Genomic DNA, 24,861 nt, shown 5'->3' on the forward strand with positions numbered 1-24,861 from the left:
TCAGACTGAAGGACACCGTGAATGCCTAGCTGAGTGTTGTGTTTCTGATAAGGACCAACCAATAAACTGGGCATAAAGGTTGTTAATCCCAACTAGAGAAGACGGACAGAATGTATGAGATTTGTTAATGCAACTTTTACATAGTTAGGCATCCTTCAGTCTCGAAAGACTATGGTGACGTGCTCTGTATGGAGGACTTGGAACAGCGTCTAGTGTGGCTGAAGAGGCCAATTCAAGAGTGACAATCTCTTCCACACTGAAGACAAATCCAATCTGTCCCCGGTCCAGCTCCCTGATTTTGCTGCTTTTGTGACTTCCTCTTTGCCTCGGCCTGCTGGACAAGGGTCTCTTCAAATTGGGATAGGCCGTGATGCACTGCCTGCCTCCAGGCTGAACGGTCAGATGTCAGGGTTTCCCATCTGTTGAGATCCATTTCCAAAGCCTTCAGATCCCACTTGCAGATACCCTTGTATCGCAGTTGGGGTCTCCCTCTGGGGCGATGTCCCTGCACTAATTCTCCATACAGGAGATCCTTTGGAATCCAACCATCAGCCATTCTCACAACATGCCCAAGCCAACGTAGACGTCGCTGTTTCAGTAATGTATACATGCTGAAAATTCCAGCTCGTTCTAGGACTACTCTGTTTGGAACTTTGTCCTGCCAGGTGATGCCAAAAATCCATCGGAGGCAACGCATATGGAAGGTGTTCAGCTTCCTCTCCTGCCATGCACAAAAACTTTTACATAAAGATCACTGATTCAAGGGATTTACTCCAGTTGGGACAAGTAAATGGATTTAGAATCACAGAATAATGGAGTTGGAAGGGGCCTATAAGGTCACCCAGTCCAACCCCCTGCTCAATGCAAAAATCCACATTAAAATGCATCAGACAGATGGCTGCCTAACCTCATAGCAACAACCCTCCCCTGCTGTTGACACTCCAGATTATTCAGAAGCATCCTGCCACAGAACTGGGATGGTGGTGGTGCTGCATTATCGTGAGTATTAAATAATTTTTGTAAACTAATGCCCATTATTACATTTTGTGGCAGTGAATTCCCTGGGTTCTGTGTCGAAAGAATCACTTCTATGCTACCTTTTGCGGCCAAGCAGAGTGACTACCAGTTGTAATGTTGCAAGGAAGATAAAATTGCTCCTTTGGCAATTTTACACACCTCTACCAAGAGAACAGCTCTTCCTTTCATTTTTAAAACAGGTCTGTAAAACTGAAACAAGTAACCATTCTTCTTATGGAGGATGTGCCAGGACCTTGCCCCAGCTGCACAGTAGGACAGGAAAGCCAGCAAGAGGGGTAGGCAGCAGTGGCGGCATGAAAGCTAGTGGTTGCATACACAGGCGGCATGCTTTTCCTGGAATGGGAGCAGGTGCATGATGGCACTGGTGACGTGCAAAGCCTGACTGGCACAGGAGTCTCTTTTGCTGCGGTGCTACAGCGCTTCAGGCCTCTGCCCTCTTTTTGGTTCCCTCTCTGTCCTGTTCTCTGGAATGGCAGGAGCACTCTTGCTCAGCTTAGGTACAAGGCCAGGGAAGTCCAACATCAGAGTCAAGGCAACGGGTGTGTATGGGTGTCAGGTAACTGGCAGTTCACCAAAGCGGCGAGCAGATCAGAGGGATCCAAAACCACAGTCAAAAGCCAAGTCCAATAAGAATCACCACAGACAGTGAGAGTCGGAGAAGCAGACACAAACCAGTCTGGCCATACTCAGTGGGGAAGGAGTCAGGAAAAAACACTGTCTTCCAGCAAAAACAAGATCCCAAGCTGAGGTTTACACAGCTAGGCTGCTGGAGTCCCATGCTAAGCTCAGCTGCCAGATATGGCCTGAGATTTCCTTGAAGGAGACCTCCTACTCCTGAGGAAGCCTCATCACCTGAGGAGCCTTTCCTTTGAGCCAGGCACTTTGTCTGGGGATCTCCCTGGGCCTTTCACCTGCAGGCCCAGCCTCTTCGAACGCAACCCCAGAAGCACCTGCATTTGGGTTCAGGGCTTAGACCTCTCTCACGGGCCCAGGTCTGTCTGTCAGGATCTGACAGTTCCTCGTCCATGTTGATTCTGAGAGGCTCCCGCCCGTTCTTGATTGATGACTCATCAGTGAAGCCATGACACTTATGTTTCCCATCTCACCATGTAACCTGCCCCCTCTCCAAAGAGCACCATGGAATTCAGCCATGGAAAGAATGGCTCGGAGCTGTTCTTCCCCCCGGAGGGGGGCAGACCAAGGGTACTGGGGGAGGCCCTGCTCCCTCAGGGCAAAGACTCTTGAGAGCCTGCTTTCAGCCTGAGAGGATAGTGAACCCGCCATGGTTTACTGCCTGTAGCCAGCCTCCATCCCCACTCTACAGCACAAACATGTGCGACATGGTTAGCCCTGGATATAAACAAAACAGGAGAAACAAAAAAGGGGCAAACTATGGATGGTGTCACTCTTAAGTGTCCAATTTGTGTCCCCATTTGTAGTATTGTTCTTTAGTTTTCATATTAACATACTTATACATCACTTTATACTCCATGTCAACACTATATTTGTTTAGCAGACAGCTAGATAACCTGAGTTACATGGAAGCAGTGGCTGAAATCCAGTAGCAAGTTGCAACCAGAGCGGACCCATTTGAATCAATGGAACTTATGGAGGAGGCAACTCACCAAAAGACCACTAATTCAATTGGTCTACTCTAGTTATAACTTACTACTGGATTTCAGACCATATAAATAATAGTCAGATAGTAGTAAGTGTATAAATGAACAAAGGACTGCATCAAAGGGGGTATACAGTAAAATGAACTAGAATCCTTAAGCAGGGCAGACAGGGTCACTGCTGGGGGCAATGACAGATCCAGATACTAATTTAGTCCTATTGAGATGCAGGAAAATATCAGGAAAGCAAACAACGATGATGACATTGTAGAAATGGGAAACATCGCCTGCCTCTCACATGGGCTCAGTAAAGGCATATGCTTATTAGAACAAAGAGATAACATTTCTAGAAACCCTTAATGATTATGTCCTATAACATTTAGTTAGGGAAGCAACTAGAGAAACAATCATTGTAGATTTAATCCTAACAAGTATCAGGATCTAACATGAGAAATAATGAGGTTGAGCCTTCTAGAACACTCACCACAGTGCTATCAAATTGAACATAAATGTAAAGTGGGCAATTGCCAAGACACTCCAGAGTGGTTACATTTGACTTCAGAAGAGCCAACATCTTTAAAAAGTGGGGCTGGTAAACAAGGAAGATAAAAAGTATTATAAACTCCATCAGAATGGGAAAGGTACTGGCAAGGCCACGAGGGTAGCAGTATGAGCAGAATCAGGGAAGCCATTATAGACAAGAAGGCTTCTTTTGGAAAATGAAGGAGGGGAAGGAGAACACATGCTTGGGCAAAACAACAACAAAAAAGTCAATATGGATTTTTTTAAAAAGAACGTGAGGAGTACCACCAACACAAGACCCAATAATAAGGTAAAGATGGAATGGAAGGAGTAGATGGGCAATGGCTTTTGACTGGTAGTCATCCATCTAAAACAGTGATAATACATATTCTGCAATCATTTTGCAATGTGTTTTACTAATGTTACTTGTGTTCTGTGTCATATCCTAATTTGGTTGATTCCGACAGCCTCTCAAAGTAGGAAGCCTCAAACTCTTTGGGCTTTCCTTAGACCTTGAAGTGTTGAAGATGCATCAATTACAGTTCAGTCCTTTATATCACCAGGTGCTTTCTTTTTCTTTTTCTTTTGGGGGGGGGGGGCTTACCTATTCTTTCAAATAAGCAACCAGAGATACAGAATGTCTGAAATCTTGTTTGGTGTACATTCAATGGCAGAAGGCTAATTATATCATCAGCCAGGGCATTTTTAAAAAGATGTTAAACATTTTCTTCTCCCTTCCCAATGTTGTTACAAGTCCCCAGTAATCCCTTTCATTGTCAGGAAACTGTGGGGGCTGTGGGACAGAAGGAGGAAGTCTTTAATTAATGAAAATTGCTGCCACCAGTTAAGCCATCTCATCAGGAGCAACGTTTGGCAATTAAAGACTTTCTCCTACCATCTCACAGCCTCTGCAGCTTCCTGAAAACGAAAGGGATTACTCAGGACTCACAGGGACCTGAGGAGATGAAGGGGGGAATGCACAATTTCAAAAAAATTATCCTGCTTGATTATGTCATCAGCCTTATGCAATAGAAGGTACGATAAGAGGATATCAGTCATTGTTTATGTCCATTCCAGTGATTTATATAATTTGGTGATAGTTGATATTGCTTGTTGCAAATGAAGAAATGTAAGTGTTAAAGTGAGATAAATAGTGGTTTTTGTTTCCGCTATGCATGTTAACATAGCAAGGATATTTGGAGACTGACATTCATTGTGTCCTTTCAATGACTGACAGAATCATGATGGATGAACTACGAATGCACACAAGTGGAATATTAAAATTTACAGAAGGATTGAACACCCCATTTAAACAAAAAAAAAGTATTTGTCAAGAAAGTTAAATTCAACAACTATAGAAACCATAAAAGTCGATCAAATTTGCAGGTGTCTCCTTCTTTTACATATTTTATTAATAAAGGGTACATGCAGTCATTTCTGGTCGTTGAACCTCTAGAGAGTCTTACCTTCCCCAATTTTTCTGGAATTTCACCAAGCGATGTCCATCCATATTGACCTAAAGTGTAGCTACAGGTATATTTCTCTCGCTGATATTTTAAAGAGACTGCAATAACGGCACCCATTTATATGTGACAAACATTTCCCTACTGGACAAGTGCAGGAGAACTCTGGTAGGACTGAACAAAGTTCAAACATGTGGCTACAGGTGGCTCAGATCCACTCTACGACTAAAATTACATCCACTTGGCTTTACACTGCGACTTGCTAGGATAGGGGTGGCCAGGTTGTTCTCCATGGTCCCACATAACCAAAAGAAATACTGTGGCTTGGAATGCTGATCATGTTAGTATCTAAGCAGCTAATACATCCCTACTATGAGTGTTCTTGTTGGTGAAATGGCCCTTAGTTCTCATTTCACTCTTACACTGTGGCTGTACTATAGATTCACTTCATGTACAATGAATACTGGAGAGATTCTATAGTCTGATTCATATATTCAATAATGGTTCAGCTCCAGATCTGTGAAGGCCTTGGGTAAAATATCTTCTTGTGAGCCTCTTATTCCATCAGTATGTTCTTGGTTGCCTGTCCAGATAATGTTGAGCAGCTGTGTCTAGCCACTCACTATCTCACAATATGCTAAAACAGTAGTGGCTCATCTTGGGTCCCCAGATGTTCCTGGACTAAAACTTCCAGATGTCTTCACCACTAATTGTGCTGGCCAAGATTTCTGGGAGTTGTAGTCCAAGAACATCTGGGGACCCAAGGTTAAGAACCACAAGAGTTGGGGACCTTTGCTTCTTCCCATGTTCCGGGCTGTCAGTCCCAAAATTATCCACCACTGGCCATGCTGGTTGTGGATTCTGGAAGTTGTAGTCCAAAACATTTATGATAGATAAAGCTTTCAGCTTTTGGTCTGGGTTTATGCGAGGTCAGGGACATGGTGGACAACGGAGAGGTTGGTTTGACCCAGACAACTGGCTCTTTTTTGAGTAAGGTGAGAAGGTGCAGCACAAGGTTAGGGGAGGTGGAGACAGAATGATACATGACTCATATGTGTGTAATGTTATGCCTCCTTCACTGAAACATTGTTGACCTATGCACGTGTGTTTCACATCACATGTTACACCATGTCAGTCAGAGTATACACGGGGATAACATTTGACCCTCCATTGAAGAATAATAAAAAAATTAGATGGAGGGCTTGAAAATCCCCTATAACACTTTGAGAAAAAGTCTAAACTCTTACAATCAAGTGAACAGCTGGAATAGCCACAATAAAGCACTCCACATGTTCACAACTGTAAACTTGATCCAAGTGGGAAAGAAAAGAGGTGAGTAACAACACTTCTAAGAAAGATGTACTGCCGACACTGAACAATTCACAGTATATATCAAAATGTAATGCTGCAGAATAAAAGACCATTGTTATTCATACTTCTATACCAGGAGATTGTTTTCTAAGACTGATAACCCTTCTCCGTTACGCACTGGTAAAAAGAAGGGTTACTTACCTGTAACCATGGTTCTTCAAGTGGTCATTCTGTGAATTCACACATAAAGGGTTAACCAGCGCCAGCGTAGGTCTCTTCGGAATGTTCCAGAGCTCTGAAAAAGAAACAAAGTTAGGGCTGCCTATACTGCGCATGCTCCGCCCACCCAAGCCTCAGTTCCGTTTATCCGCCACAGGTAAGCAATCCATGCTCGCGAACGCAGTGACGGATAGCGGGGAGGTCGGGTGGGTTGTGTGAATTCACAGAATGACCACTTGAAGAACCATGGTTACAGGTAAGTAACCCTTCTTTCTTCAGCGTGGTCTTCTGTGAATGCACACATAAAGGGTGACTAACAAGCTATCTTACCGGAGGGAGGGCCGTCACTGAAAGGCAGAAGACAGCACAGCTCTCCCAAATCGTGTCTCCTGTTTGGCCCTGAGATCCAGACGATAGTGTGAGATAAACGTGGATACTCGGGACCATGTAGCAGTCCTGCAGATATCTGACAAGTCCACACCACGAAGCAACGCCGCTGAAGAAGACACAGCTCTCGTGGAGTGAGCCCGTAGGCCATCTGGAGGTGTTCGATGTTGAAGGTCATAGGCCAAGGAGATAACCGAAACCAACCATCTAGAGAGTGAGGAGGAAGAAGCGGGAAGACCCTTCTTGTGACCGTAGAAACACAAGAAGAGTTTGGGTGATAGACGAAAGTCCTTGGTCCGAGAAACATAGAAAGAAAGAGCACGCCTGACATCTAGAGAGTGGAGCATGCGCTCAGTGTCAGTAGATGGTGAAGAGAAGAAGGTTGGCAGTATGAGAGGCTGATTCACGTGAAAGTCAGAAACCACTTTAGGAAGAAAGGAGATATCTGTATGAAGGATGACCTTGTCATGATAGAACTGTAGAAAAGGTTGGTCCGCTCTAAGTGCGGCTAGCTCACTGGCCCTCCTGGCCGAGGTAATCGCGACCAAAAACAACACCTTGAAGGATAACATCTTCAGATCGCAGGTAGCAAGTGGCTCAAAAGGTGGCCGCATCAGAGCTTGAAGGACCAAGTGGAGAGACCATTGTGGAACTGGTCGTTTGATTGGAGGCCTGGCGTGTGCAACCCCTTTAAGAAAAGTTTTAACAGTGGGGTGCGAAAACAGCCGAGATGCTGAAGATCCCGTGGGTTGAAAGGACACGATGGCAGCAACATAAACTTTGAGGGTGGACACAGATAAGTGAAAGTCGAACAGGTAACGCAAAAACTGCAACAGAGCCGAAAGGGAGGTAGGCGATGAAGGTAGACCCCTTTCGGAAGTGAACTTCAGGAAGCTCTTCCATTTGTAGCCATATAACAAGGAAGTAGAGTCCTTCCTGGACTTATCTAAAATCTCTTTGATTTCGGGCCTATTCTCCACGCTGTGAGATGAATCGTGTCGATATCGGGGTGGAGAATCTTCCCCGCATCCTGGGAAAGGAGATCTGGAAGAGAGGGGAGCTTGATGTAGTCCGATGAGAGTGTGAGCAGAGTGGGAAACCACGGCTGGCGTGGCCAGAAGGGCGCTATGAGAATCGCAGGGACAGGATCGTGAGAAAGCTTCACTATTGTCCTGTGAACCAGTGGGAATGGGGGGAAAAGGTAAAGAAGGCCCATTCTCCACGAGATCATGAAAGCATCCCCTTCCGAGTGCAGACCCCGTCCCGCCTTGGAGGCGTAACGAGGACACTTCTTGTTGCGCTCCGTCGCAAAAACGTCCAAGACCGGAGTACCCCAACGACGGCATAGATGAAGGAACACTGAAGGGTTGAGTTCCCATTCGTGCATCTGACTGTTGCGGCGGCTGAGCTCGTCCGCTCGTGAGTTGTCTTCTGTGGACACATGAATGGCTCGGAGAAAAATGTGGTGACGATAACACCATTCCCATAGAGTTATTGTTAGAAACAGTAGGGAGTGGGAGCGAGTGCCCCCCTGTTTGTTGAGGTAGTACATGGCCGTGGTGTTGTCTGTGACAACCTGAACACCACGGCCACGTACTAGTGGGAAGAAGGCTCTCAAGGCTTTGAAGATTGCTAGCACTTCTAGTAGGTTGATGTGGAACAGGCGCTCCTGGTGCGACCATAGAGCATGAACAGAATGACGGCCGCAGTGGGCTCCCCATCCTGTGGGGCTCGCATCCGAGGTGACCTGAACAGTCAATTTGAGAGGCCGAAAGGGGCGACCTACTTGCAGATGAGGGGCGTAGGTCCACCATTGAAGTTGTTGGGAGAGTTCCGGGGTGACTCTGAGACGTTTGTGTTGAGGATCTCGCAAGGGATTGAACAGAGATAGTAGCCAGACCTGAAGAGACCTGAGTTTCAGCCTGGCATGAGAAAGACAGGGGGTCGTGGATGACATCAGGCCCAGAAGGTGCTGAGCGTGTGCGGCAGGCACCTTTGCCCCTGGCTTGAACTTTTTTACAGCCTTGCGGATCTTTCGTATTCGGCTTCGCGGAAGAAAAATTCGGCCTTTGGAGGCATCTAGTTTTGCTCCGATGTAGTGGATGATCTTGGAGGGATTGAGATGGGATTTGTCGTAATTCACAGTAAGGCCCAGACTGTGTAGCACCTGAAGGGTGTAGTTGGTGTTTCTTGCGGCTTGACGTTTTGATGATGCGACGAGCAACCAATCGTCGATGTACGGGAACACCTGCACGCCGTGCAACCTTAGAAACGCTGCAACAGGTGCCATACATTTTGTAAAAGTACGGGGAGCTGTGGCCAAACCGAAGGGAAGGGCGAGAAACTGGTAAACGACATCTTGAAAAATGAACCTGAGAAATTTGCGATGAGCGGGATGAATGGTAATATGAAAGTAAGCGTCCTTTAGGTCTATTACGGTGAACCAGTTTTTTCTTTTTAGGAGGTGGATGATGGATTCCAACGTCACCATGCGGAAGCGACGGGTATGCAGGTAAGTGTTGAGAAGCCTGAGATCCAGAATGGGGCGTATGCCTCCTCCTTTTTTGGGAACAGCGAAATATCTGGAATAGAAGCCGTTTAAGATGTCTCTTGCAGGGACGCGTTGGATAGCATCTTTCTCCAGTAACGAATTTACCTCCTCTTGTAGGGCGGAGTCGAAAGAAGTAAATTCTAAATGACCCAAAGGAGGACGGTCGAGAAATTCCAGTCTGTACCCGGAGGAGATTATATCTAGAACCCAGGAATCGTTTGTGATGGCGGACCAGTTTGAGAAGAACGGTTGGAGCCTTGTATCGGAGCCGAGGAAGGAGGAAATCGGAGGTAAGTCAAAGAAAATGTTTTTGTTTCTTGGCAGGTGGTTTGTAAGATTGGCGTCGTTGAGAGGGCTGATTACGGTAAGTCTGCGAGGTGGTAGGGGCAGACGTCACCCTGGATTGAGACTGATTCTTGTAGGTTCTGAACTGAGGAGAATGCTGATAACGGTTAGGTGACCGTTTCCAGTATGGTTTAGAAAACCTGGGTTGAGGCTGAATGTAGTAAGACTTGGCAGTCTTTTTAGCCTTGTGAACATCCTCGAGATGACTGTCGGTTTTACTATGGAAAAGACCTGAGGCATCAAAGGGTAGATCTTCAACTTTGGCTTTTACATCCTCTAAAATGTTTGCAGATCGTAGCCAAGCGTGCCTGCGAAGTGATACGCAGGAGACTAAAATTCTGGCAGCCGCCTCCACAGAATGCCTAGTGGCGATTCTTTGATGTTTCGAGACAGTCTGCGCTTCCTCGTAGGTGTTCATATAGCCCTGCTTGACTTCATCAGGTAACAGTTTCAAGGCAGGCATGATCTTGAGCCACAGCTGTTTTTGATATGCACCGAGGGCCGTCTGATAGTTAGCCACACGTAAAACAAAGGAGATGAGAGAATAAAGCCTCCTGCCCAACATTTCCAGTTTTCTGCCTTCCTTGTTAGTTGGTACAACGTGGGCACGCCCGGAAGGTTTGGAGCAGCTAGATTCCACAATGAGAGAGTTCGGGATAGGATGCTTCAGGAGAAATTTAGCGTCCTCGTCATTAATCCTATACATGTTTTCAGTTCTTTTAGGGAGGGGAACCGATGAGGAAGGGTGTTCCCAGAAGTCTTTGATGATTGAAAGCAATGCTGGGAGATAAGAAAGGCTGGGTGGAGGAGATCTTTCTTTATTAATGTCCCCAAAGATGAGGTCTTCCTCTGGGGGTGGGGGCTCATCCATGCGAAGCTTAAGAGCCTTGGCTAAACGTGCCAGCATCTGAGAATATGAGGAGAAGTCTTCAGATGGGGATGACTCATGGGGATCACCGGTGTCGGATCCCACTGTTTCTCCAAGGGGTAAATCATCCAGTTTAGGTCTTTCAGATGGGGTCTCCTCGGAGACAGAATCCTGAGACGAAAAGGGGGAGTCATCCTCCGACGAAGAGATCCCATGCTTTTTAGGACGTCGAGGTTCGACGTCGAGTCGGGGAGTCGGCTGCGGTTGGGGTGCCGGGATGGATGGGAGAGGAGGCTGAGGAGGCCGATCGGGTCCGGGGAGTTGCGGGGCAGCTGGGCCGAGAGGGCGCTGCCGCCGACGTCGACGCTTCCGCGGTGGCGACGAGTCCGAAGCGGAAGAAGCAGAAGATGACACATAGATGTACTTGACGCGTCGACGTCGATGGGGGCGAGGCGTCGACGCAGAAGATGACGAGGTCGATGAACGCCTCCGACGATGGTGACGACGTCGTTTGCGCCGTCCCGACGAGGTCGATGACGAATCAGATGAGGAATGCCGGCGACGTCGGGAACGGTGGTGTCTCTCGACACTCCCCCTGTGCGACGACCGATGTCGATCGCGCGAAAGGTGTTTGCGCTTCTCCTTGTTCTTGCGCGGGATCGAGGGGGAGTGCGAAGGCAACGGAGACACGGAATGAGCCGGAGATGGCCGCCCAGAGGAAATAGGGCTAGAATGGCCAGAACCCAAGCTTGTAGTGGCTCGTACAAGCTGACTTGGCGTGGGAGAGGGAGCGCCAAGGGGTCGAATTGGCTCAGCCTGCCTTGGAGGGATTGGTGTAGTCGCCTCCGATGTAGAACCCTTATCCCGTAGAGAAGCTTCCAAGATAGGAGAAAGCAGGGATAGGGAGGCAGGCATGGCTTGACTTGGTGCGTCCAGAGATTTCACTGACGCTTTTGTCTTCAATTGTTTTGCAGACTTGGGAGCGGAGCCCGCCTGAGCTGCAGAAGATTTCTTAGCCTTTGAGGATCTTTTTGGAGGCTTAGCAGCTGGAGCGTCTGTCGCCTTAGGCGCTGACTGCGAGGTAAGCTCCTGCCCTGTGGAGGTAGACGGGGAAGCCGAGGGGAGCTCCATGGCTGAGGGTTTAGAAGCCGAAAGAGCCGCGTCCCACAGATGGAGCTGAAGGCGTCTCTGCCGAGCTTTCAGGGCAGCCCTGGTGAACGCTTTACAGTGTCTGCAGTCCTGAGGAGAATGCGATTCACCAAGGCAGATCAAACAAGTGTCGTGCCCGTCCTGATGAGGGATCTTAGCTGAACAGAGCACGCACTTTCTGAAAGGGCCCGATGGTGGTGGGGGCATAAGGAAGGCAAGCAGGCGTCCGTTAAAAAGGGCGGGAAAAACCAATGGAAGCCCAAAGGGGCGAAAAGAAAGGGAAAAAACGTTACCAGTCCAAACAGTAGGCAGCAGAGTAGTCGGTAAACAGGCTAGGGTCAAAAAACCAGATGAACAAGCCAATAATTAGCGGATTAAGAACAATCTAACGAGCTGAGAACCAAAGAGAACCACTTCAGCCGGCGGAGAAATGGAACTGAGGCTTGGGTGGGCGGAGCATGCGCAGTATAGGCAGCCCTAACTTTGTTTCTTTTTCAGAGCTCTGGAACATTCCGAAGAGACCTACGCTGGCGCTGGTTAACCCTTTATGTGTGCATTCACAGAAGACCACGCTGAAGAACATTGTCTTAAATACTGCAGTTCAGAGTAAATGACACTTCAAGGAAGTTGCTGAGATCTGGAAAAGATCCAGAGGAAAGCTGTAAGGATTATAAAGGTCTTAAGGACAAGAAAGCACATATGGAAAACTTTAAATGAACTGGACATGTTTAGTATGAGAAAGAAAGAAAAGGGAACGGCCCTCTCTTAGGAAGTGCCTGATATTTAAAAGCTTACAGGATGGAACAAGCGTTTACTACGTTCACTGGTGGAGAGAAATGAAATAGTGCATTTAAAATTACTAGAGATAAACTAGATCACACATAATAGCAAAGTGATTTTCCTGTGTTATAAAAAGCTCACATAAGCAACCAACTGCTTTTGGAGGATGCATAATCCTCCCAAATCGATGAATGCTATTAAGCATACGGCTTTAAATGACACTTTTCTAACCAGCAGACTTTAAGTCTATACATTTACCATTAGAAGGGGATTCTCATTTTATTTAATTTTTTTAAAAGAAGCAGGTGCAATAGGGTGTTGGGGAGGATCCTGTGCCCCTGTAAATGTCACCCGTTTTTAACGGCTCCAGCCAACACGGAATGATCAGGGAAAATAGGAGCCACAGTCCAGCTCATGGAGAGCCACAGGACTCCAGAGAGCAGCAGAAGAGAGGAAATGTTCTAACTATAATTCTTATCATCTTTTATCGTGGCCATGTTGGCTGAGACTTCTGGGGAAATCAAAAACATCTGAAGGGCCAAAGCTTCTCCACCCCTGCATTCAGGATTTCGTTGACAGAACCCAAAAGGCCACAAACACAAAAAATACTGCACGAGTGATGGATTCTGCTAAGGGCCTTTTCCCATCCTCCTTCCCCAGGACACCTCAAAAGCAGTGTCTGGTAGTCCACAGAGCAATGCAGAATGGAACACCAGAAGCCCATCTTGCACCCCAAAGTGTGTCAGTATGGATATTGGATTCTTACAGTTAAAATCAACATACTGGAGTCTGCCAGTGTAAGACTGTAACAATAACAGACATTCTAATTTGTGGTTTTGTGACCCACATAGTTCCTCTAAGACATGTCACTAAGAAACAATAAAACCTTTCCACCTTCCATGTAATATAGAGACCCATGAAAGTGAATGACCTCCTTCCACAGGCTTTTGATCCAACTCAGTGATACCCTGTGAATTCCAGTGTGTAAAAGGTAGAAAAAACACCATTGAAACTAGGATAAGTGCCACCTCTACAGCAACACAAAGGTGAAGTAAGTTCAGCTACTTACCTGTATGGTGCATACACAAAAATCCTAAGGCCAATAGAGATTGTCTCATGAGCTGAGTTAACCAGAACTCATTTCAAAGTCAAGATAGTTAATTAACAACAAAGTTCTTACTTGTCTTCTTGATGATGGTCTTCCTGGTCACTGAGCTCGTCATCATCTACCAGGTGGCCAAAGGGCTCAGAAGAAATGGATACCATGTTGGACAGAATGACCCGGCTGTCACTGCTGGCAGTAAGCACTAATTGGTCATGGGAATGATTGTAACGAACATTCCAAACCCTGCAGTCATTAAGACATCAAAAAAGTCAATCAGTGGTGCAACTACATATAAACCAGGGATGGGGACTTGAGTCACAGGATTCACTGTTAAGTTGGACTTACAGTGGTGCCGCACTTAATGACAATAATCCGTTCATTGAAACCCGTTCAATGCGTTCCAATGGGGTAAAAACTCACCGTCCAGCAAAGATCCTCCATATGATGGCCATTGTCGCTGCCTGTATAGCGAGGAATCTGTCCCTAAACACAACGGGGAGCCATTTTAATTACCCGGCGGCCATTTTGAAACCGCTGTTCTAAAAACGTCATTTTGCGAAGAATCGGTTCCCGAAGCAGGGAACCAATCATCACAAAGCGAAATTCTCCCATTTAGACCATCGTTTCGCGATCGCAAAAGATCATCGTTCAGCAGATTTGTCGTAATGTGGGGCAATCGTAAAGTGAGGCACCACTGTACGTCACACTGGTGACTTGACTCAGACTCAGGTGTTTCAACAGCTTGGACTCAACTTGTGAATCCACCCACCCCCTCCCTTTTTTCTGGAGAAAAAAAGTTTGTTTTTAATAGGGACTCAGGTTTCGGCTTGGGACTCAGGACTTGGCATCAAAGACTCAGACTTGGGACTCGGATCCAAAGACTTCCCAACATCCTTGATATAAATAGGCAATCATCTTCATCCACCAGTTGACCATCTTCCAGGTGATCATGCTACAGAAATTCCAGGATGTCATTTTACAGATGGATTGCTGAGGACGTATTATGGACTATTTGCTTGGGATCACTTCAGTCTAGTTCTTAGAGGCAATAGGCTAGATTCAGACTACCTGTGAATGAAACTCTACCCACGTGACTCTCCCTTTGATGGCTAATGGTGGAAAGCTATTTTCATGGATTCCTTCCTCCAGTAGCCATCTGTGCCTATTTTGGAGGACTCCGGGCTGGTTTGTGAAATGCTATGCTGATATATATCCTCCCAGGCCAGTAAAATAATAATACTTTATTCTTTTCCTTGGATGGCCAGAACATCACAAGATTGCTTCAGCTGTTTTCCCTAGAAGTATGAATAAGCAGCCCCGTAGCAGTACCATATTCTTTGCATCTGAGTTAAGCCAAGCTGGAGGTAGATAACTAAGCTATATACAATCAAAATCTAGATAGAATAAGTGGAAAATTACCAAAAATTGTCCTTAAACATTATTTATTTTTGGCAAGGCCATTTTTATAGAGATAACCAACAGGTTCTATTGAGGCAGAGACCAAAAATGATAAGAGATCTTGCAATGTGAAGGTTTGCCTATTGTGTATAACATCACACAGACTTTCTGAAAAGAAAACATTTCCCCCAAAGCAAAACATGGATTACTTATATTAACTTGATAAATGAAAGCCAAATTTACCTCAAATCCTCACTGTGAACAGCTAAAATAGTCCATAAAACAAAGGGAGGATTAACACGACTAATTGTGCTTTCAAATTTATGTGTCATGTTAATACCAAATGTCTCCAGATTTTCTGCTCTTCTGGTAGCTTAATAATAATCTCAATAAATAACAGTGTTTCTATGAAGCTGAATCTTCAGTAGCAGTCCGGAAGTAGCTTCAGGGTGCAGAACTATTTTGCCACAGATGCAGCTGCCCCCAAAATCTCTGAAGTATGAACAACGTTCTGTCTCTTGGCTATGCAAAAATCTTTCGACATAAATCTTCAACAAAAGGGAATTGCTAATCTCTGCTGTAAAAACAGTTTTAAAACTGCTTTACAATGCGGACAATACCTTCTCAGAACATAAACACTAGCTAGCTTTTAGCATGCATAAACTGTATTAAAATTTCAAAACTCTGTGGGGGGGGGACGGGAGGGAACCCGATCTACAGCATGAGCTAAACGTCCTTGTATGGTTTTCAAAACAGGATATTAGACTGAATAGAAGAAATCCTCCCTTCAGATGAATTCACTTTACCAGTGAGAATGCTCCTCTAGCGTCTTTACTGGATCATTGACGTTTCTTGTGTCCCAGAATTTCACCTTGCAGTCATCACCACAACTAGCCAGGTAGTATTGTTTGTTGGGATTAAAATCCAGGTCCCGCACCAGCTGCCCATGGGCATTTTCTATACAATATATTTGGCTGCAGTGAGAAAAGAAGGTGACATGTTTAGGAAAAAACCATAGGTCTGAAGGAAAACCGAGCTCACAGGAAAGAAGGTTTTCAGTGAAAATTAATTTGTTCCACTTCGGATCAATGATGACTTGTAGCGTTTGCCTGGGTGCTGAACACCTCTACTACTTGCAAGTAGTAGAAGCACTGCACCAGTGGAATGACTGTTGGAGGCAACCTGATGGCCCTAAAAATTCAAATTATCCTGGAACATCAGGTGAAAATGTAACTGAGATGCATGAGGGCCTCCAAACTCTCACTAGCACAGCACGGAGAAGGGAAGATAAGAATACCACCCCCCAGCACACAGAAACATGCCCAGCGCTCAACAGAAGTGTAACTTATACATTCTTCCTCGTATCCCTTTGCAATTCCTTCTAGAACTCCAAGTTGAATCTGCTGATAATAAACTACAGGAGGGTCGTGAGGAAAAAAAAAAAGAAAGCAGACCAAAAATGGTCACCAGACTCAGTTTCCTTCAGAATCCACCAACATACTGAGGTGGCTGAACATCAAGAGTGTACACTGAGCTGACTGGGATTGGACTGACTGGTTGCCCACATAATATTGAAGATATGAGGCACCGTGGTCCGGAGATGCCTGCCTTTTCCTCTCCACCAGAAAGACAGGTATGTGGGGGCAGGCGGCCCACAGTGGCTTGCATTCAGGCCAGGAAGAGCTGGTATGTCAGCCATGGAACAGTAGGAGCTGAGACATTTGCCACTGCTATGCAGTTCAAATTCTCTTCTACTACACCAAAACCTGTAGATGCAATTGAACCCAAAGAGGCAGCATTTCCTTTTATCAGCTTTGGACACGTACATGACCTGCCAGTCAACTCTTCCTTGCCTTGCCTTGCAAACTCAAGCCTCCCCAAGAGTTGCTGAGCCCATGTGACGCAAGATTCATTTTAAAATTCAGTTGAGGACAGCATGGCAACAAGGGATGAATTACTCACAATGACAGTGGCACAAATAAATGGATTCTATATTAGCCAAGCATTAAAACCAGTAGCAAGGTAGGAGAAAAAAGCAGATAAATTTAGCTGTGTTTGTTCATCAACTCTGTGGCATGCACACAACTCTGTGGCAGGCACACAAATCGAGAAGCAGAGCAGTTTACTGAAGATACCTCCTGAAATAAATCACTGCTGTGGCTTTTCGGTCCATGGGAGCTGTGTTGGGGGGGGGGGGGGAGAGACCAGTCACACAGAGCGGTGATCTAGGGTTAATGAGAAAAGAGCCCAGACAAAGCCTCAGTTCTACAACTTCATCTTCCTTCTTGTTCCTCCTACACAGCTGGGTCAAGGAATAAACCAGATTCCAGTCTCCAATCAGCCATTTCCTCCTGGCTTCTTATTAAACACAGCTGAGGAAACATGATTAAAAACAAACAAACAAAAACAGACACACACCAGCAAGATTAGAACAAGTCAACTCAAAGCCTGAGTGGTTTTACTGGCATTCTTAATAGACTAGTTTACTTCAAGCCATGTAATGACTAGCCAGGAATTGGTTAAAGAGCGGAATCATGGTTTATTCCTCCTTCCACTCACATGTAGGAAGAAAGAGAAGTGTAAACTTGGAAAGTCCTGGGGGTTACTTTCTGCCCATGCATGCTGTGTTAAGTTGTAGTTCAGCAAAATGCAAGACTACTACCTCCTTGTGGTGCATTCCCATTATGATACCATGGGTTCAACAACGACTTAGTAGCTCATATGTAACATGGGGATGCAACATGTAACAAGAAGTAATATTTTAAATATTTTTAGCACTTACTAATGGAAAATAGATCAGTTTCTTAAAAAATAATAATAAAGAAGCATAATTGAAAACAATGGAAATATAGTGCTACACTCATGAGTGTGCAGGGGACAAAAAACTAAATTTAAAGTCATCTCCCCCTTCAAGGCAGCAGAAGTTATTACAAGACATCCGTCTTCTGAGGCTAGTGATAAATTACTGTGTGCTAAGGGGATAAGCTGTATCTTAAAAAAGCTTGCACAGACTTCTGTTGTCATGGCAACAGATGTGCACAACATCACTCCTTTGCTTATCAAAATCACAACTAGAGCAGGAAACAACCCTGGATTTCTTTTATGGGGATTGCTGGCATCCAAAACTTGGTGCATATGGGCCACAAAACAAAATAAATTTTGTGCCAAGCAACTGGGCTCCTAATAAGTGGGAAACTTCCTTTGTATAATTTTAAACAATGCTGTCAAAATCAAACGGAAACTGGGAGTTCATTCAGTCAACCACTCAAAACCAAACCAAACCTCAACCAAAAGATGACTTCAATCTTGTCAAAAGCCAGTAATTAGTACATCCGGGTCTGTCGGCTTTAAAATACCAATTTGGAATGTAAACCATGTCATTCCATCCTTGATCGGTGCTCACACAGTGTAATCAAACTATCGGGAGTTGCACCATGAAATTGCAATAACAGCAGATCTGCGCTTCTGCTTGAAAAAAGAGGACGAGAAGAAAAATCTGTGTCAGACGTCTGCAACCGTTTATGAAACCCATGGTAGATCTATGAAATTGAGCTTTTAAGGATATAATTACTTCTGCTATTTGTTTTTAAGGCAGAAACTTACTGTCACAAAAAGGTTTTTCGAAAGGTTTTAGAAATCCTTTTTGTTTTCTGTTTTGTAAAAAAGGAAGACATGTCTTACTTCATCGTTCGTATATCCCATCCTCGAATCGCGGTGTCATTTGCTGTGGCAACCTGAGTACAATTATGGTGGGGACTCCATCGTCCAGAGGTAAACTTTAACTGTCCTCTTCCTTCCAATGAAGCTGAATTTGACAGCTGTGCATGAAGAGATATTCTTTGTAAGCAACCAATCTGACTTGTTGGGCAAGTTACTTACAACCCTCACCCCCCAAAATCCAAATCTATGTGACATGCTTCTCCACCTATACAGAGTAAATCACTTAAGACATAAAGAGAGCATCTTGACATGTGAAATGTAAAACACAGAATTATTCATATGTCAGACAATAACACTCCCCTTGTATGGCATGCATTGTTAACTTGTTGGCAAGTTACATGTTTCATCAGATACAAAAAATAACAACACACTTCAAGAAAAGGATATATAAAAAGGTAAATCAATACATTATTTCTCTTATTTTCCTTCTTTGGTAGCTGGTTGTTATTTTTTTTTTTTTGAACTTTTTTAAAAAGCAGACCATTATTGCCTGCTTTTCAAATTGAAAAAGGAAAGGAAAGGGGAAAAAAAATATTCTTAGCACACTGGTGGTTGTAAGATGCTTGTTGGTTTGTTAAAAATATTTTTACCCTGCCTTTCTCCTTTAAAGGACCCAAAGTGGCTTATAATATTTAAAGCTGAAAACAATGAGTATACAACAGCGTCATCATTACATCACTAAAAGATAATATTAAAGCTAAAAATATTAAGTACTGTACACAAATATAAAAAAAGGAACAAACAAATATTACTATGAGAAATGGTAAAGCTGCCCAGAGACCTTTGGGTAGTTTGGGCGGCATATAAGTTAAATAAATAAATAAATAAATAAATAAATAAATAAATAAATAAATAAATAAATAAATAAATAAATAAATAAATAAATACTAAAAAAAAACCTCAGTCAACATAGACATAACATGATAGCTCTCAGCCTTGAACCCTTTCAGTCATGATGGGGATGAAACTGGGGTAGGCTTTACAGCTCATGTGCTCCACTCACAATGTAGAGAAGGTAAAAGCAGAGGTGTACAGATTTGTGTTTTTCAGACTACAGCTCCCAGAATTCCCCAGACAACTGGGATATTCTAGGAGTTGTACTCTTTTAAAAAAAACGACAGATCTGCATACCTCTACTAACATTTACAAATACTGGATAGAAAACTCCATATATAAGGATACAACTATTTGCTTTTTAGGTTCCCGCCGATATGTTTCCTAACATTTGTTTTCACACTGCAAACAGATGTGTATTTATGCTCTGATCATCATACCAAATTTTCAGCCCTGCTGAATGGGGCTCCTCCTTGCTCTCGCACAACTCCCCCCCCCGCAGGGTTCCATGGAGACCAGAACCAAAGGGGTTGAATGTGATCACTGCACAGAGGAGGAGGAGGAGAGCTGCGTGGAGGGAGGCAGAGTTGGGTGTGCCTGTGCACCTTCCCAACCTAAAAGGGAACACTGGCTCTAATTTTACTGAACAAAACACGTAGCATTCTAAGTTACCTCTAGTAACAAGCACATCTAGACCGCTGTTGAATCTGTTCATCTCTAACAACAGGTCTATCTAGACCAGTTTCCCACTCTGGGGGGCTGTGACCCCCACGAGGATGACAAAGTCTTCTCTCTCTCTCTCTCTCTCTCTCTCTCTCTCTGTGTGTGTGTGTGTGTGTGTGTGTGTGTGTGTGGTTATTTCTAGTTGTAGTTATTTTTTATATTTATTATACTGGATATAGTATACACAATGTTGTTTCTTGACTCACAGAGGCAATCTGGAGTTCTTAGCTATTACTGAACCCCTCTGGGTGGATTTTCCTCTTGTGCACGAGCATCACTCCCATCCCCTCTGAAAGAGCAGCTCTCGCTCACTTTAAAGAAGAGCCTCATTCTTTTCTTGAACACAGTCAATCTGGACAACATTTTATTCTCCACTGTAGATGTTCTAAATATATTCTGGTGAACACAAATTAGTTTGTTAACTCTTGACTTCATTTCCATCTGCGCTGATGGGAGGAGAAGGAAGGAGGGAGAGAATGAGAGGAACAGGTCTCTTGAGATCCTGTCAGTGCTTCAATGTAGTGATAACAGTTATCTGGAGAGATCTGATCTACTCATAATGACACATGGCACGGTCACATCCCATTTAGATGACTAGAATGTGCTCTATGCAGAGCGGCCTTCGGAAAGTGTCTGGAAACTTCCGTGAGTCCAAGATGCTGTGGCCAGACCGCTGACTGGAGCCAACAGGAGGGAGAACAGAAATTCCTTTTCTTTTCTTTTCTTTTCTTTTCTTTTCTTTTCTCTTTTCTTTCTTTCTTTCTTTCTTTCTTTCTTTCTTTCTTTCTTTCTTTCTTTCTTTCTTTCTTTCTTTCTTTCTTTTCTTTCTTAGCTTCATTGACCATCATGCTTTAAAGTGCTGATTATGAGATATGAAGACCTAAACCATCTCCACATATGAGCCTCCCTGGTTTTTAAGGTCTTCAGGGAGGTTTTTCTGCTGGCTCCACCACCCTCACAAGATGCACAGTGATGACAGGGCCTTTTCATCGGAGTTCCCAGGTACATCCAGACAAGTTCCTTTCACTTTATCCTTGCACTTGACAGTGAAAAATGCTTTCTGTTGAGACAGACTTTGGGCAGCTGACCGGCTGCCAAGCAAGGATTTTAAGAGAAGATAATTTTAAAAAGTAAACCTTTTCTATTGTGCATTTACATTGTTTTCAATTGTTGTTTATTCAGTGGTTTTAATAGGATAATACAGTTAAGTGCTTTTAAAATAATAATGCAGTTTATTATGTTTTTAGCTGCGCTTGCCTCAACTTGAGTCTGTTTCTTGGAGGGAAAGGTGAGATACAAATAAAATATATGGAAATGAATTAGGAAATCTTACTTCTATCCATCTATAAGTCATACACATCCCTTGAAGGTCTCTTATGCGGCCCCCAGTGCCCCCCCCAAAAAAATAAGGTGTAAAAATGGTGGTTTCCTACTATTTTCTGTGGTTAGCAGCAAATCAATAAATTTAAAGATAAAGCTCTGTAAGGCTAAATGCAAGCCTTTAAAAAAATTGTACGAAGCAGAAACGCCCAATTAACAAATTCTTCCTAGGTACTTCCCCAGCATTTTTTCCCTTAAACCTTGATTGTCTATTGTTACAGGATTAAGCCTGTGGTTGTTTAACAGGCTTAATTTTAAATGTTTCTTAAACAGTCTAATTCAATGAGACTATTAGCCATCTGATTGAAACAGAACTGTAGCCTATTGAACACTACAATAATAACAGCATATGCAGCTTATTTCACTTCTGTCCCTCCACCATCTTTCAAATGTTTTCTACTTATATGAGTAAGGCAGTATTGAGCACAGAGGAGAAGGTACAGGAGCGAAGTAAGCCTCATGAATAGTGCTTAACAGTGTGTAAGCTGCAACAACAATAGGTCTATTTGAATCAAAAGAATTTACAGAGGGTGCAAAAGGGTATATTTTGTTCAGGGAAGGCCCACTATGAAGGTGGTGTTGACAGAGGGATTTGGTTTTTAGGACCATGTCTCTGCTTTTACTACCGACCACCCAATCAAAGACAGGAAGAGGATGAAACTTTTGAAAAACAAATTGCAGTGTTTTCAAAGAGACACAATGTAGTAGTGATGGGAGATTTCAATTATAGAGATACAGTATATGTTGGGAAGCAAATTCTGTCAAGTATGGCCCTTCCAAGAAATTCCTGGTTTGTGTGGCTGATAATTTTCTCCTACGAAAAGTGGAGAAAGAAACTATAGGATTTGCTATCCTTGGCTTGATTCTGACCAACAGATATGGCTTGGTGGGGGAAGTGGCAGTAAGGGGAACTCTAGGTGAGAGTGACTACGTCCTTATAGAATACTTGATTTCAAAGGAAACAAAAGCAGAGTGTAGCTGCACACTTCTGCTGGATTTTAAAAAAGCCAATTTTAATAATCTCGGAACAAGGATAAGTAAGGTCCCATGGCAGGAGATCCTAACAAGAAAAGGAGTCCAAGAAGGGTGGGAGCTTCTAAAAAAAGAAACTCTAAAGGCACAACTACAAACAATCCCAACAAGAAAAAAAGGTGGGAAGTGGAAAAAAAGGCCAGTGTGGCTTCACAAAAAGCGATGGTCTAAATGGGGGAATTTTGCTTTGCGATGATCGTTTCCCTGCTTTGGGAACCAATTCTTCACGACGTTTTTCTAACAGCTGATCGGTAGTTTCAAAATGGCCACTGGGTAATTAAAATGGCTCCCCGCTGTGTTTAGGGATGGATTCCTCGCTATACAGGCAGTGAAAATGGCCGCCGTATGGAGGATCTTCGCTGGATGGTTAGTTTTTACCCTACTGGAATGCATTGAACGGGTTTCAATGTGTTTCAATGGGGTTTTTTTTCGCTTTACGGCGATTTTCCTGGAACAGATTATCGTCATTAAGCGAGGCACCACTGTAACTAGAAGCCAACACGGATTTGTCAAGAACAAATCCTGCCAAATTAATTTGATCTCGTTTTTTGATCAAGTCACCTCCCTGATAGACAGAGGGAATGCTGTAGATGTAGTATATCCTGACTTCAGCAAAGCTTTTGACAAAGTTCCCCATGATATCCTGATTAGTGTCATGAGTGCAGCTGAAGACCTGGAACTAGAAGAGTTAACTGAGGCTGAGGAGAATGCTGAGCAATCAGAAACACCTGAATCGCCTCCAGATTCTCCTTCCCCAGCAGACAAGCTTCTGGCCAGGCTTCGGGGAAGACTTATGGTAAAAAGGTAAGAGGATTGCTCGAAGGCTGTCCACAGAAACATCCGTTCAACTAGACCTGAGTATTGACAGAATGGAAAGGTTTCCAGCAGCTCAAGGGGCTGTTTTACTATAAAAACAGCTCCTAGTCAGCTAGAATTTCATGGAAGCAACAAGTCAAAACCTCTAACTTGCATCCATGCTCCTACAACCTTGAACCGTGTTTTCTAAACTCCTGACTCTGGACTCTGACTTTGGACTACATTGTGTGTTTGACCTTGGACTCTGACCTTGGACTACGCTGTGTGTTTGACTCTGGACTCTGACCTTGGACTACGTTCTGTGAGTTGGTTTGGTAATTGGATATCAGCTTTGCATTCCTAGTATTCCTGACTTTGGACTGGCTTATCGGACCTTGGCTGTTGTAACCCCCGGAAACGTGACAATTAGCAAGTGCCAGGGGGATACACAATTGGTTACAGAATCAAACTCAGAGGTTGATGATTAATGGGTTCTTCTCTAACTGGGAGGAGGTAACTAGTGGGATACCCCAAGGCTAACTCATGGGCCCAGTGCTCTTCAATATTTTTATTAATGACTTGGAGAATGGAGTGTAGGGAATGCTTGTCAAATCTGCAGATGATACAGAATTGGGCGGAATAGCTAATACCCTAGAAGACAGAAACAAAATTCAAAACAACCTTTATATGATGGAGCACTGGGCCGAAAGCAACAGAATGAAATTCAACAGGGATAAGTGCAAAGTACTGCATCTCGGAAAAAGAAATCAATTGCACAGTAACAAGATGGGGGATACCTGGCTCAGCAAAACAATAAGCGAGAAGGATCTTAGAATTGTCGTAGATCACAAACTAAATAAAATATAAGCCAACAGTGTAATGTGGCTACAAAAAAGGCAAATGCTATTTTAGGCTGCATTAACAGAAGTATAGTCTCCAAATCCCGCAAGGTGCTAGTCCCCTTCTCTCCAGCACTGGTTAGGCCTCAACCTTGAGTACTGTGTCCAGTTCTGGACACCACGCTTCAAGAAGGATGCTGGAACAAATTCAGAGGAGGGCAACAAGGATGATCAGGGGGCTGGAAACCAAGCCTTATGAGGAAAGGCTGAACGAACTGGCATGTTTAGCCTTGAGAAAAGAAGACTGAGGGTTGATATGATAGCACTGTTCAAATATATGAAAGGCTGTCATACAGAGGAGGGGCAAGATCTGTTCTTGATCATCCCAGAGTACAAAACAAACAACAATGGGCTCAAGTTAATTTCAGTTGAACATCAGATTGAATAGCAGGAAAAATTTCCTAACTGTTAGAGCAGTACGACAGTGGAACCAGTTACCACAGGAGTTGGTAAGTGCTCCAACACTGAAGGTAATCAAGAAAAACCTAGATAATCACTTGACAGATATGCTTTGATTGTATTCCTGCACTGAGCAGGGAGTTGGACTTGATGGTCTTGTAAGCCCCTTCCAACTTCACTTTTCTATGGTTCTATGATTGTCTGCCTTTGCTAAGCAACTTAAAAATGCTACTGTATAAACAAACAAATGTTCATCATAAAATATCAGACTAGTTTCTAGAAGGTGTGCATATTAAGTTAGTCTATTGCATGGTGATACAACAGCAA

General features: G+C 44.0%; 3 protein-coding genes across 5 annotated transcripts in view; all 3 read right to left on the minus strand.

Annotated features, from left to right (window-relative positions):
* EIPR1 (EARP complex and GARP complex interacting protein 1) overlaps window positions 1–24,861 on the minus strand; it is an 80,978-nt gene that overhangs the window by 12,653 nt on the left and 43,464 nt on the right. Inside the window, exons 6-10 of one of the 3 annotated variants that reach the window (XM_020782610.3) lie at window positions 18,434–18,570; window positions 15,559–15,726; window positions 13,430–13,597; window positions 13,319–13,342; window positions 12,048–12,106 (exon numbers count right to left, since the gene is read on the minus strand). In XM_020782610.3, the coding sequence (XP_020638269.2) occupies window positions 12,088–12,106; window positions 13,319–13,342; window positions 13,430–13,597; window positions 15,559–15,726; window positions 18,434–18,570 (516 nt within the window). In that variant the 3' untranslated portion in view covers window positions 12,048–12,087. Of the gene's footprint in view, window positions 1–12,047; window positions 12,107–13,318; window positions 13,343–13,429; window positions 13,598–15,558; window positions 15,727–18,433; window positions 18,571–24,861 lie in introns of those variants that run through there. The other 2 variants (XM_020782608.3, XM_020782609.3) reach the window with 2 other exon arrangements.
* The window catches only part of LOC144587799 (uncharacterized), an 887,030-nt gene that overhangs the window by 9,019 nt on the left and 853,150 nt on the right, over window positions 1–24,861 (minus strand). The window lies entirely within an intron of this gene.
* LOC144587803 (uncharacterized) lies at window positions 8,685–11,949 on the minus strand. The gene has a single exon (XM_078389124.1). It carries the CDS (start codon window positions 11,674–11,676, stop codon window positions 9,403–9,405), a length of 2,274 nt encoding a protein of 757 aa, XP_078245250.1. The 5' UTR covers window positions 11,677–11,949; the 3' UTR covers window positions 8,685–9,402.

Source organism: Pogona vitticeps, chromosome 1 (genome assembly GCF_051106095.1).
Source record: "Pogona vitticeps strain Pit_001003342236 chromosome 1, PviZW2.1, whole genome shotgun sequence".
Lineage (NCBI taxonomy): Eukaryota > Metazoa > Chordata > Lepidosauria > Squamata > Agamidae > Pogona > Pogona vitticeps.